General features: G+C 51.0%; 1 protein-coding gene across 2 annotated transcripts; it reads left to right on the top strand.

The window, feature by feature from the left end:
- The first annotated feature begins 7,198 nt into the window (after positions 1-7,198).
- Krt84 (keratin 84) lies at positions 7,199-15,024 on the top strand. 2 transcript variants are annotated; one of them, XM_047548751.1, is made up of 10 exons: positions 7,199-7,398; positions 7,504-7,720; positions 8,878-9,086; positions 9,290-9,350; positions 9,826-9,921; positions 10,782-10,946; positions 11,110-11,235; positions 11,730-11,950; positions 12,625-12,656; positions 13,946-15,024. In XM_047548751.1, the coding sequence occupies exons 1-10, from the start codon at positions 7,199-7,201 to the stop codon at positions 14,299-14,301; spliced, it is 1,683 nt and encodes a 560-aa protein (XP_047404707.1). In that variant the 3' UTR covers positions 14,302-15,024. The 2 variants fall into 2 exon arrangements, with proteins under 2 accessions (XP_047404707.1, XP_047404706.1); XM_047548750.1 differs by having other exon boundaries at positions 7,199-7,720.
- The last annotated feature ends 4,729 nt before the right edge of the window (positions 15,025-19,753 follow it).

Raw genomic sequence — 19,753 nt, 5'->3', positions numbered from 1 at the left:
TGGGGACTGGAAGCTTGGGAATGGAAATGAAAGCTTTTCTACCAATGGGAAAACAACATACTTGATTTGCAAGTGGCCTTTGGAATAAATATGGGTCCGTGTAATTCGTACCTAACACCCGCACATCACACCCCACTAGTTTGCATGTGACTTGCGGTGTTAAAACAGCAACCGTGTTGCACAGAGGCCTCCTCACCACCTGGGACCCTGCATACAATCTGTAGAAAACCCATGGGGCTCCCTATCATGTCTAGACTTAGCAGCACCCAAACCCTGGGCTCTATTCCCTGTTCTGGACCGTTCCCAGGGCCTGCACAGTCGTGGCCTGGGGAAAGCAGCCCAGCAAGGAAGGAAGCCCAGGACTCTCCAACCTCCTCTTCCCTTAGAAAACCCTGAGACCTGGAGACAAGATTCAATGGCAGCGGTTCTGCCCTCTGCGAGGCCCCAGTGCCCTTCCCTGTTGCTTCAGTGACCCCTGAGACAGCCCCTCCTCTGGGGCTCCCTCCCCCTCCTGAGAGCTGGGAAGAAGCCCTCCCTCCACAGCCACAGAGCACCCACCCTGTGCCAAGCCCTGCTTTAGAGGCCATGATACAGAGATGACAAAAACACCCTCACCCCTGGAGGGACTCTCAGCCTCATCGAGGAGTCATAAATAATGATGCTAAAAAGTATGAGAGCAGCAAGAAGCAACGAATGATTATGCAGAAAAGAGGGTCAGAGAGAGGCTCCCAGGGGAGACTGCAAGGCCAGAATTTGACAGGAAACCTGAAGGTGCGGATTCTAGGGCTGCGTGTTCAGTCACACAATGTGTATTTGTCAAGCACACGCTTGGCTCAGGCCATGCAGTGGCTGGCATCACAATGGTGAACGAGACAGCCCCGTAGGTACGGCAGGCCCAGCCCCCAGGGCCCACCATAGGGAATGTAAAATGGTGCAACCACTATGGAGAACAGACTAGTCGTTCCTCCAAATCTTGAACATGGAGTTACCATATGACCCAGCGATTCACTTCCTAGGTAAATGGCAAGAGAAATGAAAATACACATCCGCACAAACTTGCAACATGATTCAAAGTAGCCAAGAGGTGGAAACAACCCAAGTGCCCATCAACAGATGAATGAAATGGATGAACAATATGTGATTTGTATCCATACAATGGAATATTATCTTGGTCGTAAAAAAGAATGGAATACTTATATCTGCCACAACATAGGTGAACTCTGAAACATTTTACAAAGTGATAGACACTAGACACGAAAGACCACCTATTATTTGATTCCATCCACATAATAAATGCAGTAGAAGTCCAGAACAGGGAAATCTAGAGAAAGAGAAAGCCGAGTGGCAGCTGCTTAGAGCTGGTGGGAAAGGGCGATGGCAGCTGGGGGGATAGCTAAAATTTACTTTTTATGGTTTTTTTGGTGATGAAAATGTTCTAAATCAACTGTAGTGATGGTTACACATATCTGTGGATAGACTAAGCCCATGGAATTGTACATTATAAATGAGCATAGCAGCTCCATGAGGCTGTTTTATTTAAAAGGCGACTGACCCAAGACCATGGAACGTACAGCTCAGCAGGAATACGCACTGGAAGGTGAAATTCCAGCTGCAAGGACTGTTGTGAAGGTGGCAGAGCAGAGGGACACGGGAGGCACAACTGAGGGTCCCCTCTTGAGTCCCAGGACTCCAGAAGCTCCCCAGGAAAAGCAGCAAGAAGCAGGTAAGCCTGAATCCTGCAGGCCAGCAGGATGGTGAGGGGAAGGAAGCCAGTGGGAGCTTCCGGTGGAAGGACACCTGCCAGGGCCCAGCAGAGCCTGTGATTCCAGAGGTGTATTCCTTGTATGGGGAAAGGACGGTGGGGATGGTGGGCCTTGGGAGCCTCAGTTTCACTTGCATCCTTGTCACTCTGGACCTGGCCCTGAAGCCAGCTGAGCTCCCAGCCAATAAAAATTCAGCTCTAAAAACAGAAATACTCTGGAAGAGTCACCCCAAGATTCCAACGAGACTAGGCACCTCTATCTCACAGATGACTCCCTGAGGCTCAGGGGACGCCCCCTTTAGATGTTCGAGCTTAGTAAAAATTAAAATGATCCCTCGCCCACCCAGAGGGGCCTCTGGCCTGGCTGCCATCCCTTTGACACTTTGGTTCCAGGGGAGCTGGGCCTTTGAGGGGGAGGCCATCTAGAACCATGTACTAAGCACCACTCATCCCGGCAGTGGGCGCCCATGCTCAGGCCTGGACACAAGCTCAGCCTCCTGGGCAGCCCCCTGTAGGATATTCCAAGGACTCCCAGATTCCTGGTGTCTGGCTGCAACCCATTCTCCCTCCCTCACCTGGGGAGGAGGTGACTCAAAGCAGACAGGACAAAAGCGCCTCCTGGTGGTGCCCCAGTGTTCTCATTCCATTCAACTCCATAAACACCTCCTGATCTTCCTTACACTCTGGGTCAGCTCCCTGGGTGCTGGAACACAAAAGGAACCCGCTGTGGGAGCAGATTAAGAACTGTCTACAGCAAACCAGAGCTTCACTACATTTGACTTTGCCTGGAGAATCCAAATTTCAACCCCATGCAGAGAGCCTGAGAGGACAGCCTGGGGAACAGCCAGGTCGGGGGTGGTGGAAGGACCAAGATGGATCTCCTTGTTTCTGTCTGTCTTCCCAGAATGTCTCCATTTCCTTGTCCCTCATCCTCCCCTGGCTCTCTAATACTCACCTGGAACCTCTCCTGTCCCACAGTCCCTGACCTGATCCGATGGCACATCCCCAGGTGCCCACTGCCTCTGCCCCAAATGGTCCCTTCCTCACTGTGGCCCCAAGCTCCCTAACTGCTGCCTTTCTCCAGTGGGGTTACTGAGCACACAGAAAGAATCTTGGCAGAAGCTTGGATCAGGGACAATGACTTCCTAAATGGCACAGTGACCCAGGGTCACTGGATCTGATAGCAGAAAGAAGGTTTCCCCCGCCATCCCAGCACCTAGGTACAATGCTGGGCACACAGGAGCACTCAGTGAAGGTTTGTTGAAACAACCACACCTACCAGGAACATTTTCCCTCTGACCAGGTGGCACTTAATGTGAGGAATGTGTATTAATCCTGAAAACCTCATCCTTCCTGCAGGATGGGGCACCCAATAAGAGGGGGCACTTTATCTCCCCAAGGGAGATGTTTGGGTTCCAGGCAAGTGGTCATCAGTCTGAGCGGGCAGAGGTGGAGGTATGGGCAAGGGTGAACTCAGCCTCCCCGCCCACCCCAGCTCCCTCTGCAGGGGACTCCCAGTGTGCTTTCCCAGCAGGGACAGGTCTCAGCGTGAGAAAGAAGCTCCCCAGCCAGTGCCTCTCTCCAGCACAAACTCATCCTGGGGCTAAACGGAAGCACTCAGAAGGCGGCACTTCCAAAGCCTGCTCAGCACCTGGACTTCCCTTCTCATCCCCCCACCCAGCACACACACCCTGCCATTCCGCTGGCCCAGGGTTCCCAGACCCTGCTTAGCCAACCAGCAGTGGGTCCCCTCCCCTGCCACTCAGTCCGCCTCCCTCCTCCACAGATAGCATCATGATGACCCAGCAGTCGGCCAGTGACACAGCTGAGGAGCTGCAGCTGGGCGCAGTCAGATCTCCAGGATTACATTCGGGTGGACTGACGACAGCAAGAAGAAACTGTCACAGCAGCCAAACCTCCAGCCCAGAGTTGCCAGGACAACTCCTCCCCACTCTCTACCTGCCACCCCCTTGAAATGTCTGAGTGTTGTGTTATGCATCATCTGGTGAAATGATACCTCAGGACTATAAAGTGCTGATGGTGACAGGGTTATGCTTGGCTGGTCCCAGTCACCCCCACCCCACCCGGCCTGCTCAGGGTTCAAGGAAGCTGAGGCTCGGGACAGCCCAGGAATGCCTAATGGGATAATGAGCCACAGGAGGGGTGTGGGTCACAGGACAGGAATAGCGAGGACTGATGGGATGTGGAGGGAAGTTTGGGCCAAAGGGAGAGGAAAGGACAGAGAGGACAATGGAGGAGGGAAAGGAGGAGGGAGAGCAAGGGAAAGCAATGGATCTCGGGAAGGCCTTGACAATGCGCATCCCAGATGTGTTCAAGTGAAATCCCTGGAACGTGGGGAAGCAGATCTAACTCCATATCACACATGAGGAAACTGAGGCTCAGAAAAGTCAAATACTGCCCCCCAAGATCACTGATATGCCATGGAGGCATTATTTCGAATAGCCAGGGCATGATGACAATAAAAAGCAGACAGACTTTTAGGTGCTCGCATTACTGTTTTAAGTTCTCTACAGACAAGCGGCCCTTACTGCCTATACCCACCTCCCACCTGAAGTGGGATGCTGCCACCGTCTTCCCCTCAGCCCATTGCTGTCCCAGATCAGCAGGTGGCAAAACTGGAGTGAACCTAGGTCCATCTGACTCCAACGTCTCTATCAAGTTCTCTGTCCTTGCCAGTGTCCCCTATGCCATCCATCTCCTCCCCTCCCCATTTCACCTCCAGTGGGGGGGTCCTCTGGCTCCCTTCCCAATCTCCTGGAACCCTTGCCTATTCTTGGAGGAGTGAGGTGTTATTTCTTCCAAGCAGACTCAAACCCCAAAAAGCAGGGCCTGGAGAGCAAGCTGGACTAGTCCTTCTGTGAGCTCTTGGGTTTTTGCACCACCAGCATCTCCAGGGCTATTCCTGTTCACTTTGAAGTCTGGAGACTCCTCTTTTGAAATATCTGCAAAACCAAATGCCCAAATTCCTCTTCTTTATGCTCCCTGCTCTCCTCTCTCCTTTTCCCTCCTGATTTTAACCTCTGCAGTGTGTTTATTCATTCAGCAAAACTAGATAGCATGCCTGTCACATGCCCCCACTCTACCAAGCACTGGGGACACCCAGGAGAACAAAACCCACGACAGTCCCCCTTCTTAGAATGTATGCTCCATCCAGGGCAGATAGATAGATGGTGGAAGGCAATTCTGTGGCGGAGACAACCTCAGATGGCGAGAAGTGCTCAGGAAAGAAGAACCAGGAGCTTGGATGGAGGGAAGAAGGTAAATTTGATCGATGACCTGGAAGAGTTGAGGGACATGACTGAGGAGCTATTTGAGAGGAAATGTTGCAGCAGTGAAACCAGCAAGTGGGTAAATGTCTAAGGTAGGCATGTTTCTGCCTGTTTGATGGAGAAGCCAGAGGTCAGAGTGGCTGGAGCCGAGTGAGCAGTAGGAAGGTCAGGAATGGGAGGTGCACTGGAGAATCTTCTGTGGCTTTGGCTCTGAGCACAGAAATGATATGGTCTAACAGGTTTTTGAAGGATCCCCCTGACCATGGTGTTGAGAAAAGTCTGAAGGAGCAGACAAGGAAGCAGGGAGACTAGCTGGGAGGGTAGGATGGAGCCAGTGAGGAGCGACAGTCTTGAACCTAGCAGTGGGCGTGGCAAGAAATAGTCAGAGTCCAGTTATATTTTGAAGTTAGATTTGCTAAAGGATGGAAGGAGGGTTATGGCAAAAAAACAGGGGAAAAGGACGACTCCAAGATGTTTGGTCTGAGCTGCTGCAAAGTGAGGATGGAAGTAGACAGTATTTAGTAGAAATGATTCGGGGACATCTTGGAACACACTAGGTTTGATTTTCCTGTCTGATATCCAAAAGGAGATATCCATTAAAACATTTGTGTGGGGAGGTCCAGAGCAGAGTCCTGCCTTGGCAGTCGCTGATGCACAAAATACTTAAAGTCATGAGTCTGTCTGATGTCACCAAGGTGTAGGCAAAGATGAGAAAAGGCATGGGACTGAGCCCAAGCACACTGTGATGTGTAGAGGTTGGGGACATGAGGAAGACCTGGTTAAGAAAACTAAAACAAAAATTGGGAGAAGGTGGTGCTTAGACATGAAAAGAAGAACGAACAGCAAGGGAACGGAGGAGCTGAGTAGGTCAAATATGGCTGAGTCGAGGGAGAAGGAGGCCCAGAACAGCACTGAACTCAGTGACACAGAGCCACTGGGAACTTGACTTACTGTTTATTTTCCTGCTTTTTCTTCCTCCTAGATACAAAGCTGATACCTGAATCTACAAAAAATAGTGCACACCTGAGCTGGATACCTCCAGTCCAGGGCACATATCCCCTTCTTAGTAGAATCCCAAGCTTCTCAAAGAATCTCAAGCATCCAAAAACAAGTTCTCCCAGGCACAGGACAACGAGGAACCACGTCACAATAAGAGAATGTAAAAGGTGAACATCAACCTGCTTCAGGGTCCAACATTGTGGGCAATCACCATACCCAGCTGCTTAGAACTTTTCATTTTCTACCCAGATGATTACTGTTTTGCATCTCTGTACCCTAGTCAAACATTCATCAATAATAAGGGACCTGCGTGGACAGGACCGTACATCAGCCCTATGGTATACTGAGGAGCTCCAAACCTTGGGGTTCACTTTACACACAGACCCACACTGCCTGGCACAGGGTAGGCTCTCAATTGTTGAATGAACAAATCTCCTTCGAGCATCTCAAATCAGGTCAGTGTCCACATGACCCAAACGAACTCAACTGTAGATTTAACTTTTACATAAACAGCCAACCCTAATCATGGAGAAGAGATAAAACCCTGCAAAAGTTTTTTGTTTATTCAACATATCCACAGAGATGCAAAAAACTATGTTCTCTTGCTATCATTTCTTATTTGGAGCTACACAGACCTCGTCTCCCTCCTTTGCACACCTGCTCGCCTGTCTAGGGGGCTATGTCTGCACAGATGCAGCCCTCGTGAGCCTCCGGCCGTGACTGTTAGCATCCTAACCTTCTGGTGGTTAGCCACACTGGCAGTGGAAAAACCTCTGAATTTATAACCAAAGCAAATTAATGTCCCCATAATGGCAATTGTGGTGGACTTATGGAGAAAAATAGGACTATAATGTTTATGTGTTTATGTGTTTTTAATATTTATGGGTCTGATGTTACAGTCCTCATCCTGATGAGAATAGGTGTGTCTGAGTTAGCTCATTGTTAAGAGGTTATAGGCATGAAGAGTTTCTGCTAACAACCCAAGCTCATAAATGCCTTCAAATGGCTTTTTGCGTTTTTATGGGGCCCATCCTCAGATCCCCACACACATAAAAGGGGTGAAAGGGACCCACTAGCCTCAAAGGGACTCCCCACTCCACTCGCCCCACTCTGCAATCGTTCCTTGGCTCTCACCCAGGCGGCCGCCATGTCTTGTCGCTCCTACAGAGTCAGCTCTGGGTACAGGATGGGCAGCTTCAGCTCTTTCTCAGCGGTGACCCCCCAGAACCTGAGCCACTTTCGGGCCAGCACTGTCTCCTGCAGGAATGGGCCTGGTCTCCGGGGCCTTGGCACCTTTGGTAGTCGGAGTGTCATCAACTTTGGATCTTGTGCACCCCGGATAGCAACTGCAGGCCCTCATTCCACCCGCTTTGGAGTCGGCTTTGGTGACAGGAATGGTGTTGGTCTGGGGTTTAGGGCCTGCAGTGGTGTTGGTCTGGGTTTTGGATTTGGCGGTGGCCTTGGCTATGGTTTCAGCGGCCCTGGCTTTGGCTACAGAGTCGGAGGAATTGGAGGCCCAGTAGCCCCATCTATCACAGCTGTGACTGTTAACCAGAGTCTGCTGACACCCCTCAACCTGGAGATTGACCCCAATGCCCAGAGGGTGAAGAAGGATGAGAAGGAGCAGATCAAGACCCTCAACAACAAGTTCGCCTCCTTCATCGACAAGGTAGCTAAGATGGCCGAATCTCTGGGTCTGGGATGGTGAGGGCTGAAGTGCCTTGGGGAGCTCTTTCTCTTGAAAAGAACTAGTCCAGCTCTGGACATCACCTTTGACCCCAGAGCCTTTGGGTGTCTACCAAAACATTGAAGTATGACTTCTGAGAGGTTCTGTTGAGGAACCAGAGAAACTGCTACATGGTGACACAGGCTAAGGCCTGATAATGTCTTCTGGAGGAAGGAGGGACAGCTGAGGGAAGCTGAGGGCATCCGGGAAAAATGAGACCTACTATGTGGTCACTTAGAAATGTCTCCCCACAGGCTGGAAGCACTAGGACCTCAGCCAGGTGTTGGGTGTTGTAAGTTCAAAAGGTTTGATCCTTTGAGATCGTTATATCCTTAATGAGATTTTAGTTTCTGAAGCTGGGTGGCCTCATCTGTACAGGTTTAGAAAAGTTGAGAACGAATTGAACAATTTTCACATATAAAGAAAAAAATGCTTCTTCCTATAAACATATGGCCAGGTTGTCTAGGTTGAGGGAAATACAGGTTGCAACACTGGTAGTCACTGACCTTAAGCTGATGCAGAGGAACAGTGATGTAGACCAAATATCTGACCTACTACATGCAGGAGGAAGCTTGAGCTGTGTTTGAAAATGGAAGGGAACCCCCATCTCTAACATCGGGGTGGGAGTTGTGCATCCTCCTCCAGCTCTGCAAATCTCAGTGGATGGAATAGCTGAGGTGGTAGGTGTGGCTTACAGTCCCAGAATCCCGCCTCCTAGTACCATGTCCACCCCAAATGTACTTTCCTCTGCAACACATGCTCTGCCAGGAATGGCTGGCATCTGTTTTCAGATAGAGACAAATCCCAGCTGAAGCAGAATCAGCCTTTCCACCTTCCTGTGAATTGGCTTACATCTTTCTTAGGGGGTAGAAGAGAGGATGGTACTGAAACACCTCTATTTGTAGCCAAGACTGGCTGAGCATACGAGGGCGTCGAAGACATGCCCTTCCAGTGTCACTTGCGTTGGAGGAAGAATAAAAGTCAACTAAGGAGACAACGCTGTTAACATGGAATGGAGTGTCATTGCCAGCCATCTAAAGAACTGGCCAACACGTGGGGACCCGATCAAACACTTCATTTCTTTGCCCCTTTGTATCTAGGTACGGTTCCTGGAGCAACAGAACAAGCTCCTAGAAACCAAGTGGAGCTTCCTCCAAGAGCAGAAATGCGCCAGGAGCAACCTAGAACCTCTCTTCGAGAACTACATCTCCAACCTGCGGAGGCAGCTGGAGACACTGGTTAATGACCAGGCCCGGCTGCAGGCTGAGAGGAACCACATGCAGGATGTCCTCGAGGGTTTCAAGAAGAAGTGAGTGGAGTCCGCACTGCACACGCCAATGCCAGGCACAGGCTGCTCCCCGAAGCAGCAGCCCAGCTGAGGAGGGTCGCTGGGAGGGTGGGAGTTGTTTGACTGCAATACACAGCCTGGGGACAGCATTGGGGACGGTCAGGGGTGAAGGGGGAGGAAGAGATAGAAGTGAGATCTAAACCCCTTCGTCTTTATCACCCCAGGTATGAAGAGGAGGTGGGATTCCGAGCCAATGCTGAGAACGAGTTCGTGGCTCTGAAGAAGGTAAAGAGCAACAAACCCAGACAAACTTCTCCTCCAGAGGGCAAATATTCTCGAGAAGCCCCAGCAACAGCCCAGTCAGTCCATGGAGTCAGGGACACGCATACAAAGACAGCAGAACCCAGAACCCCAAAGATCGCATCAGGTTCCCTTTAGAATTTTGATTTGACCTCAAATCACTTCATTGGGTTACTTGGATCTGAGGTATAAAAGGATGACCTCTTAATTATCTAGATTTTCCTGACTGTCAAATGAGCACTGGAGAATTTGCAGCAGCCGCTTTGGGAGATCTCACATCATAGTGAGGAGAAGAGCCATAGTCACTCCCACTCAGTGACATTCCACCCATTCCAAAAGGCTGTGGAACTTGGTCCTGTGGGAACTGACCACATCTTCCACCCATCTGAAAACATGCCTAGGAGGGAAGGGTAAGCAGCACACAGGTAACGAGTATCTTATCCTTCTCTCTCCTATGCAGGATGTGGACACAGCTTTCTTGAATAAATCTGATCTAGAAGCCAACGTGGACACCCTAACTCAAGAAATTGACTTCCTTAAAACCCTGTACATGGAGGTGAGACTCATCTCTAAGGCATCCACGAGCATCAGTCCTCGACTCCCTAATGGTTTAGCCTAAGCTGGCATGTTTTCAAACATTGGTATCATACATCTTTGCTACCACCGAAATCTATGTGCTCTGTCAATGGATCTGCAAGTGGAGCAGGCCGAGAAAGCGGGCTTCCCAGCAGCCTGGTTCTGGCCTACGAATGGCCTCCTAGCATGTACGATCCAAATCTCCATCAGCCAAGTTAAGGACAGGGATATAGGAATGTCACTTCCTATCTACCAACCAGATGACTCTGGAAAACTGATTTTCCAGGAGATGTAAGAAAAATTGTTTGTGACCCAGTTAGCCAAACTAACTAGCTATCTTTTGCTTCACGAGTGATCTGTCTGGTCTGGAGCAGACCCAGACAGAGCTGAGTTTCTAGCTCTGAGTGAACACTCCCCAGGAGGCCTGGCCTTGCTTGCCAGCTCCAGCCTCCTGCTTCTGAGACTTGGGATGCCATGTGTCAAAATATTGGCAGCTCTCAATGGACTGTGACCACAGTCACTTTTTGAATGAACCAAGAAAAGTTTAAACCCTAGCGTGGCTCCTGTTGCTCCTACCAAGTCCCTGGACAACATGGCTTTAATATCTAAAACCTAAGCAAGGGAGATTGTTGAAGGGCTATCTCCAAGCAGGTGGCAAGGGTTCTAGAGCCAAACTGAAATGGTTCTCAGACACGTCTTTTCCCTTGCCCCCGGTTTGATGTGTCCTAAACCAATTAGCATTTTTTTTTACCCCTGATGCCATATCCTGGGGACTCTGTGGCAGAGTCTGAGCCACTGATGGGACTCTGAGCCCATCTGTCTGCTGCTCCTCCAACACAGGAAATCCAGTTGCTGCAGTCTCACATCTCAGAGACATCAGTCATCGTGAAGATGGACAACAGCCGCGACCTGAACCTCGATGGGATCATCGCCGAAGTCAAGGCCCAATATGAGGAGGTGGCCAGGCGCAGCCGCGCTGATGCCGAGGCCTGGTACCAGACTAAGGTGGGCAAGGAGCGACTGGGGAAGCGGTGGGGCTAGCCTTGTGAGTGGTGGGGGGCTCCTTACAATGGAGTAGGGCCAGGGAAGGTCTGGAGCTCCCAACTTAGTGAGGACTGTGGTCTTGATCTGACCTTCGAAACTTCAAAACACTCCCTTCTGCTCCCAGTACGAGGAGATGCGTGTGACAGCTGGCCAACACTGTGACAACCTACGCCACACCAGGGACGAGATCAATGAACTGAGCCGGCTGATCCAGAGGTTGAAAGCAGAGATTGAGCATGCCAAGGCTCAGGTGGGTGAAAGAAACGAGAGAAAGCCACAGAGGGTGGAGAGGTAGGGCCCCTGGCTTTGGGGAGCCCCAAATCTGATGAAGTCAGAAACCCACCAGGACCCAGAAACACAGGAATGGAGGCTTGGTGCTGGAAGACTTCCTGGAGGAGGAACATAGGGAAGAAGGGGAGAGCCTCTCATGTAGGAGAAAAAACCTGGGACAGTCTCAGAGAGGGGGAGAGGGTAGAAAGAACAGGCGGATTCTCTGGATCCCATGGACAGCAAAAATCAGGAAGGGTAAATAAAGTCAGTGTGGATGGAAAGGGAGGGAAAACAGTTCTCCACCCCTGGTGACAGCAAACTACAGGGTCACCATCCCTAGGAAAGCAGCAACCCGAGGTTCCATCCCTGGCTTGGCCCCAGGCTACATCCCCATCAGCAGTGGGCAGCGTTTCTAACCCTGCTCGGGGACCTCTGGGCCCCTGTCAAAGCCCAACTGCAAACTACCCTCTGTAGCGTGTCAAGCTGGAGGAAGCGGTGGCTGAGGCGGAGCAGCAGGGCGAGGCGGCCCTCAATGATGCCAAATGCAAGCTGGCAGATCTGGAGGGCGCCCTGCAGCAGGCCAAGCAGGACATGGCGCGGCAGCTGCGCGAGTACCAGGAGCTCATGAACGCCAAGCTGGGCCTGGACATCGAGATCGCCACCTACAGGAGGCTGCTGGAGGGCGAGGAGATCCGGTGAGTGCTCTGGGAAGCGGAAGAGGTCAGACATAGGCATCTAGAAAGGTTACCCACGTAAGGGGTGGTGGCCAGGGGAAGGACTGCTGAAGTAAGCAGCTCCTAGAGGTGACAACACATTTCCTGCAAACATCAGTCCGTTGTCCTCATCTAGGGATTAGAAGGTAGCTCTAGATCTGAGATCTCATATGTGAAGTTTATAAAGCTGCACAGTGTCTGATGAGTTTGCTGGGTTGGTTGGTTGGTTAAAAATAATAACATTTCCTCAGATATTTTTAATTCAATAATTTGGGGATAAGCTAGGAGCAGTGGCGCATGCCTGTAATCCCAGTAGCTTGGGAGGCTGAGGCAGGAGGATCACAAGTTCAAAGCCAGCCTCAGCAACTTTGCAAGGTCCTAAGCCACTCAGTGAGACCCTGTCTCTGAATAAAATACTAAAAGGTGTTGCGGGGAGCTGGGGATGTGGCTCAGTGGCTAAGAGCACCTGTATTCAATCCCTGGTACCAAAAAAATAGTTTGGTGCTAGACTTCAGGTTTTTCAAAGCTCCCCAGAGGCATGTACATCCGGGAGTGAGAGCCAAGTGTCCCCTGGTCCACTCAGACAAGAAGAAAGCACTTTTCACAACAAATAGCTTTCAGTGCCTGTGAACTGATTCGTTCCTTTCTCTCTCCAGCATCTGTGAAGGTGTTGGCCCAGTGAACATATGTAAGTAAATTCAGCCTTTCCCTCTTCACGTTTCTCTCTCCAAATTTCCTTTAAACTTGGGCTCACAGGGAGGGCTCCCTAGAAGCTCCTTGGCTATGACCAAGACAATCAGGGGAGCAGGAGCCATCTGACCCTTAGACGGGGAGCATGCCTTCAGCTGAGGTCCAAAATCTCTTGGAGTCTGCCTTCCCCAGAGCAAAGCATTGACAAAGGCTTGCAGGGTCGTCAAGGTGGGAAAGGGTTCCAGAAGAGACTTAGCCCTTTTGCCTTGAGTGGCCTTGTCCTTCAAGGGAACCATCGCAAAGACAGAAGGAATGGAAGGGCCTGTGGCATAGAGGTCTGTCATTCTCTGATGGCAGGGATGGGACAAGCTGAGTGGAAGTTCTCCCTCCTGCCAAATAAACCGAAGTACTGGTTGTGCCCACGGTGTACAGGACACTGAGCAGGGCACTAAAGGGTAGCTCTAGGCCAGTCCCTGATCTCTAGAGTTTCAATCTTCTTGCAAAGGTGAGTCCTAACCACTGCCACCCTACTTGTGAAAGGACCCCCGGGAGGAGGAGCAGGCATTGATATACCAGGTGTGATTTGCCGGAAGTCACAAGACTAGGCAAAATCCAAACCCAGATTTCTGACTCCAAAACATGAGTGTACACAGAGGCGTGGTGGGACCGAGTGCTAATCTGGGTAGGTCAGACAGATGGTCGGAGCTACCCCTCCAGGAGGAGAGTGCCCCTGAAGCAGGGAAGTGGCAGCAAGCAACGGCCCTCTGCAGGAAGTCAAGTTCCAATGGAGATCAGGTGGTAGCAAAGACTCTGGTGAGAGGAGAGGACAGAAAAGACTGTGCAGTGACAGGCCGGGGCTGGTCTATGCAGGAGTTAGCTGGGTTCAAGTCCAGGGGCATGGAGGTGTGTCCAGAGCTGACAAGGAACTAATGTTGGCAGGGTTTCTTGTGTGATGGTGGGAAATGTGGGGATGCACCTGGGGCCCAGTCTAATGGAAGAGAAAAGGTCACAGCTTCATGGAGGCTACTGCTCCAGGGCCTGGATATCCAGCCCACCCCACCCCCACCCCCACCTCCCTCCTCCCTTCATCCCACCACCCCACCAACTTGGACTGGATGATAGTCAGCAGATGGGCCCATGCGAACATCCAGGAGAATTGCCAGAATTCTCCCACTTTGACCTGGACGTTTGATTTTAGTGCATCAGCCTTTGGGCCACCCAGACAAGAGAGGGGAAAATGGACCCTGACTCCTGGAGTCAGCCTCACTAAGGGTTTATTCTCCACAGCTGTGAGCAGCACCCGGGGTGGCGTGGTGTGCGGACCTGAGCCCTTGGTCGCCGGCTCCACCCTCTCCCGCAGCGGGGTCGCCTTCTCTGGCAGCAGCAGCATCCACACCGCGGGAGGAGTCCTGACTTCCTGCAGCTCCAGCCTGGGCGGGGCTCGGGGCAGCCTGACAGGCGGGGACCTGCTGAGTGCCGGCACCAGGGGCGGCTCCGTGCTGGTGGGTGAGACCTGCGCCCCCAGCGTCCCCTGCCCTCTGCCCACTGAGGGTGGCTTCAGCAGCTGCAGTGGTGGCCGCAGTAACCGCAGCTCCAGTGTGCGCTTCTCGTCCACTACCACCTCTCGCAGGACCGTGTACTAAGCCGAGCCCCAGACCACGGCCACTGCCCGGAGAACCAACTCGACATCCCCTGCTTCTCCAGCCACCTCTCCTGCCCAGTCACCACCCTGAGCTGTCCCCTGGGGCAGCTGAGCCTTGTCAGGCCCCTCCTGAAGGGTTTTTTCGCTGTGTAGACACCCTATCCACAGCTACAGCCAGACTGGCTTCTCTCTGATTTCCAATTTCCTTCCTCGGGTTCACGCCTCACTCTCCATTTCCCAGGGAAATGCAGATCCAGCACAATTCCAGAAACAGTGCCCCTGGGGAGAAAAGGACCTTCAAAGTCAAAAGTCGGTGTTTGGGCCCCAGAGCCACCTGCGGCTTTGGTAGAGCTGGAGTACAGTGTGGACTGCACAGGGCGCGAGTCCCAACTCTTGCTTCCTGCCTCTTGCCTTCCCTGCCTGGGGACACTTCTCTCCTTCTCTTCCTGGCCCAGAAAGACCCACAGTCTTTGGCGGCCCAGGGACCCATAAGGCACCCAGAGTGGTTCTTCCTCCTGTGGTTTATGTCCTGGTGTTTCTCTTCCTGGGCTGTTGGGAGTCCATGAGCTGGGTGGCTGCGGGTGGAGAGGTGGGCTCGGCAGCACTCGGGGCGTCCTGCCCTGTGTGGGGTGAGGCCCCGCACTGGCCGCCACAGGGCTTGTGTCTGTGAGCTCCAGGGAGACGTGGGGGTGGGGCGCTGCCTGTTCGTGCTGCTCTTTGTGTTCCTGGGCTTTCAATAAACTTGCCAAGCTGACTTCATCAGGACTCTGGCCTCTCTTTCTGGATCACACTGGGGATGGCAAGGCTGCCTCCTAGAGCCCCTGAGTCCACCCTCCTGAGCACTTGCCAAGGGCTGGTGTCCTGGGCCCAAGGGAGGCACGGGGAAAGAAAGTCTCAGAACCTTCCAAAGAGGGACTCAGTTCTGCAAGGCAAAGACCATGGAGGAAAGGCTCTCAGAACAAGACCAAGTAGCCCACTTCTCCCAGGCTCAACTTACACTTCAGAGGTGCCCTCCTCCTGACCAAGCTGAACACTTCCACCTGTTCCCCAGGGCCCACCCACTGCCAGGTCCTCTGGGATCATTGCAGGGACCTCTGGGTCTTTGCATCTCTGCTCTTGTTCCCATCCAACTCATTCATCACCAAACTGCGGGAGAGATTTTTCCACATAGAACACCCATCAGGGCTCTCCCCTGCTTATAGTCCTCAATGGCTCCCCATTGCCTTCCAAAAGTAGCCCAAGCTCCTTACCATGGCTTTCAAGGCCTTCATGATCTGCCCACACCCTTCCTACTGCCATCCTTCCCATGCGCCTCACTTCCAGTCTATCATCTTCCACTCACATTCAACAATTTGATAAGTGCCTACTACTAATAGCTGGGAACGAGATTTGATTCTTGTCCCTAAAGGAGTTTCCAGTCCAGTCTGATACAACAGGTGCATAAGTAAATAACACTTGATGTGCTAAACGCTTTGTTAAGAGTAGAGCTGTTCTGTGGGGCAGAGAAGAGGCCTAATGCAGACTTGGGCATCATGAAAAACTTCCTGAAGAATGTGAGGTTCCATCAGAGCAAAGGACGATGCTTTAGCCACATGAAAAGGAAGAAGTGTCCCTAGAAGAGGCCACAGTGTGTGCAAAAACCAAGAGGTGATAGCATAACAAGTTTGAGACTTGCTTGGAGTTGAATATGGCTAGATCATAGAGGCCAAGACACAGCATCAAACAGGAACCAGCCAACGTGGGTCATGACCAGGAACCCATTAGGGCACATTTCTCACAGTAGGAAGAGTTTGCAGATCACTGGCCCCCCAAGACATCCCTTCTTAGAGATCAGGAAGCACATCTTTTATCTTTATATATTCGGCCTTACCCAGGCCCTGGTCACCAATCAAGGACATACAGAATGCCCTGCTCACAGCCTCAGGCCTGCCTGACCCTGGCCTCACCAGCCACCCACGCTCCTGCTTCCAGGAGTTCCTGACTTCCAGCTCCTCTTCAGGTGCAGAGTCGCGCGCATCTCCTGGACAGCAACATCAGCCAGACCTACACTCACCCTGTGCCAGCGCTCAATTGATTGCTTCAGTTCCAAGGTCACCCTTGTCTGCCTACACTGTGGAAATGGATCTGATCCCCTTAAACATTTTCCCTCGCCAGCTGCACAACAGTAAGCTTCGTCAGCAGGCATTTCACGCAAGAGACTTCCCTTCTGTGGGCCTCCTCGCAGGCCCTGTTCAGGTTCTCCAGTGCCAGGTTTCCACCACACAGATGGCGTCTGCAGTGCCATGCTCCTGCAGCACACGGCAGCAGCCAGCTGCACCAGAGGCCAATCACTGCCCCCAGTACCCTCTTGGCAGTTTCAAAGCCAAGTGCCTCCAGCAAGCTCCCTCTTTGTAAAATGCCTTCCCCAGCACCCAAGAAGATGGATTTCTGGCATGTTCTGAAGATTTCCAGCAAGTTCCACTGGTGTGACCCCACGATGACTTCTCTAGCATCCAGTGAGCGATGGCTCTGCTCTTTCCGGTGAGGTCTGGCTCCTAGCCTCAGGCCCTCCACCGTGGCCCTTGGGGTAGTAACTGTCTCTCACATTGTTGCTTCTATATTTTTTAGAGTTCTCTTTACTTCTCACTAGCCAGTCTCTCATCACTCCAACCTCCAGTGTTATTCGTATTAAACATTTCCTATTCAAGTTACTGAGGGCTACTGTCTCCTGATTGGGCCCTGACTGACTGATGCAAGCTGACTGATTGGCATTGATTCCAATTCTTGAGCCAGATGACAAGGCAATGTTGGGACTCCCAGGCTCTAGCCATCACGTTCCCTCTCATCTCTCTGCCCTACCCCTTGGGTGACCTCACCATCAGTCTCAGCTTGAAGTGCTGAGGATAAGCCAGTGACTCCTGAGTTGGTCTCACCAGCCCAGACCTCCCATTAGCTACAAGCCAGTAAGTGCAATTTACCCATCAACATCTCCACTTGTATGTCTTATGGGCTTCTCACACTAAACATGTCCCACACCAAACTCATCAAACTCATCTTCCTGCTTCCCTCTCCAGACTCCTTCCACAGTAATGGCAACTCCTCTCAGTTGCTTAAGTCAAAAGTCCTTGGAGTTATCTTCCTCTCAAGTTCCTATATTTAATCCATCCACTAATTTAGCCAACTTAGCTTCCAAATAATATCCAGAACCCAGCTGCCTCTCACCACTGAGGCCCACACTGCCCTGGACTAGTGCAGTCGCCCCCCTAACTGGTCTCTGCTTCTCCTTCCACCCTCCTTTGGTATGTTCTCAGAAAAGCAACCAGAGTGATCCTGCTAAATCCAAGCGGAGCGCCTGTGGATGTAGCTCAGTGGTAGAGCACGGTCTTTGCATGCTTGAGGTCCTGGATTCAATCCCAAGCACTGAAAACAAACAAACAAACAAACAAACAAAAACCAGGTGAACTTGAAGTCCCATGCATGATGGGGTAAGCCTATTGTGATCTCTTTCTTCTGCTGATTAAAAATAAAAACTCTAGACAAAATTTAAAAGTAACAATTTGAAGATTCTAAAAAGTAAATAAAAGCAGGTAGATCAAGACAGGAAGACAAAACTGGGAGAAGTGACCCAGGTATTTGTTTTCTCTTGGTTCCAGTGACTTTGGGCTGAGAATAGTCCCAGCTGTGGAGCTAGGAAGTATCAGCAAAGGCAGGTAAAATTCCCATGGAAAACTCATCTTTCTACTCAGAAGGACCAGGGAAAGGGCTTCTTGTGGAATGTGGGAGTCCCATGTCCTTCTGTCTCCTCTCATGGATTTGCCCTAAAGGCAGGTTCCAGTATGGGACTGTGAAGCAGCAATAATATCATTAAAACTCCAAGAGAGACACGGCTAAATATAACTACATTGTGCATATACCACATTTTCTTTATCCATTCATCCATTGATGGACACCTAGGCTGGTCCCACAGTTTGGGTCTTATTTTTTTAATAAAGCAGGGGGAGGAGAAGTAGAGACCAGCTAGGAGCTACTGCAGTAGTCCAGGCCAGCTTGGGCCTCAGTGGTAGCTGTAGGAGTGGTGAGAGGCAGCTGGATTCTGGATATTATTTGAAAACTAAGCTGACAAGATTGGTTGATGGCGAGAGCTGTGGTCAGCACCCCGAACATTCCAGTAACATCCTCATGCAGGAGTCAGTAGATTGCATAAAGCTTCAGAGAGCCTGAATCCTGAACCACCAGGGTAGCTTATACTTCCTTGGCCTTTCCTGCATCGCCTCTGCCAGGCCAGACATGGGGCTTTGCTGCCCTCTGCTGGCTGCCATCTTCCACAGCAACAAGGCAGAGGGAATTTTAACGCTTCCCCGCACCCCGCCTGACCCCCACCAAAATTGCACTTAGGACACAGACATCACAATACAATTTTTAAAAAATTTATTCTCTTTCTCACCAGTTCAACACAACAGTTCATCACCCTGTGTTTCTGTCTTTGTTCCCAAAGATGCTTTAAAAATCCACAGCCTTGAAACTAGAAAGAGTCCCGTGGTTTTCAAACTGGGTGTGCATCTTAGGGCTCAAAGACCAAGGTTCCCCACAAGTGATGACACCTGCCAAACCTCAAATATCTAAAAAATCTGAGTGGCCCCTTTATTTACATAATTGTACATTCAATTGGTCAGCAAAAATTTACTAGGTGCCTACTGTATTCCCACCGCCGTTTTAACCATACAAAACGCCTGCTCTGCTGCCATTTATTTTGGGATGAGGGGAGACAGACAATAAAGAACAAATAGAAGAAATAATTTCCAATATGTTAGTAGGTGTCAAGTGCTCGGGCATCAAGTAGATCGGAACTAGATAAGCCAGGAGCAGAATGCCCTGGGGTAGGGAAGCAGGTTACCAGTTTTAAAAGAGGGATCAGAAGCAATGGGGCAGAAGGGAGAGTCAGCGCTGCCGTCCCAAGATGGGAGCATTCCCAGAACGTTCAAGGAGCCTGTGGTTGCTGAGAGCAGGAATCAAAGGAAGAAGACAAGGTAGCAACCAGGACTGGCAGAGCAAGACCTCCTTGGCCATCATTAGGACTGGGGTGGCGTGTAGAGTAACCGCGGTTTGGAGCAACATGACTTAAGGTGTTACAGGGTGCTCTCCTGTGTTGAGAATGGAGTCCAGAGGGCGAGGCAGGCAGCCAGCAGGGAGACCAGTGGGACAATCTCTTCTGTTCTAAGAAAATATGCATAAGGGACTTAAGTGTCTTTGGTTTGGGTATCCTTGAGGTTCCTGGAACCGTTTCTCCATGGATAACAAGGGATAATTGTATGGCTGTATATATCAATTTTCCTAACTAAGCGTTAGGGAAATGGTTTCATTGCTAAAATTTTAAAAAGAAAAATCTCAAAACCATTAATACAGTTGAATTCTGAAATTAGAAGCTCTGTGTCGACTGATCTGCTCTGACCCAGAGTAACCAGAGAAACAGCAAA

Source organism: Sciurus carolinensis, chromosome 4 (assembly GCF_902686445.1).
Source record: "Sciurus carolinensis chromosome 4, mSciCar1.2, whole genome shotgun sequence".
NCBI lineage: Eukaryota > Metazoa > Chordata > Mammalia > Rodentia > Sciuridae > Sciurus > Sciurus carolinensis.
The sequence above is the reverse complement of the archived record's forward strand: the minus strand, read 5'-3'. Positions and strand labels throughout refer to the sequence as shown.

Coding starts and splice junctions, on each gene's coding strand:
- Krt84 (XM_047548750.1), top strand. CDS start 7,199: ATGTCTTGTCGCTCCTACAGAGTCAGCTCTGGGTACAGGATGGGCAGC. Junction 9,922..10,781: donor TTAAAACCCTGTACATGGAG/GTGAGACTCATC, acceptor CCTCCAACACAG/GAAATCCAGTTGCTGCAGTC. Junction 12,657..13,945: donor TGTTGGCCCAGTGAACATAT/GTAAGTAAATTC, acceptor TATTCTCCACAG/CTGTGAGCAGCACCCGGGGT.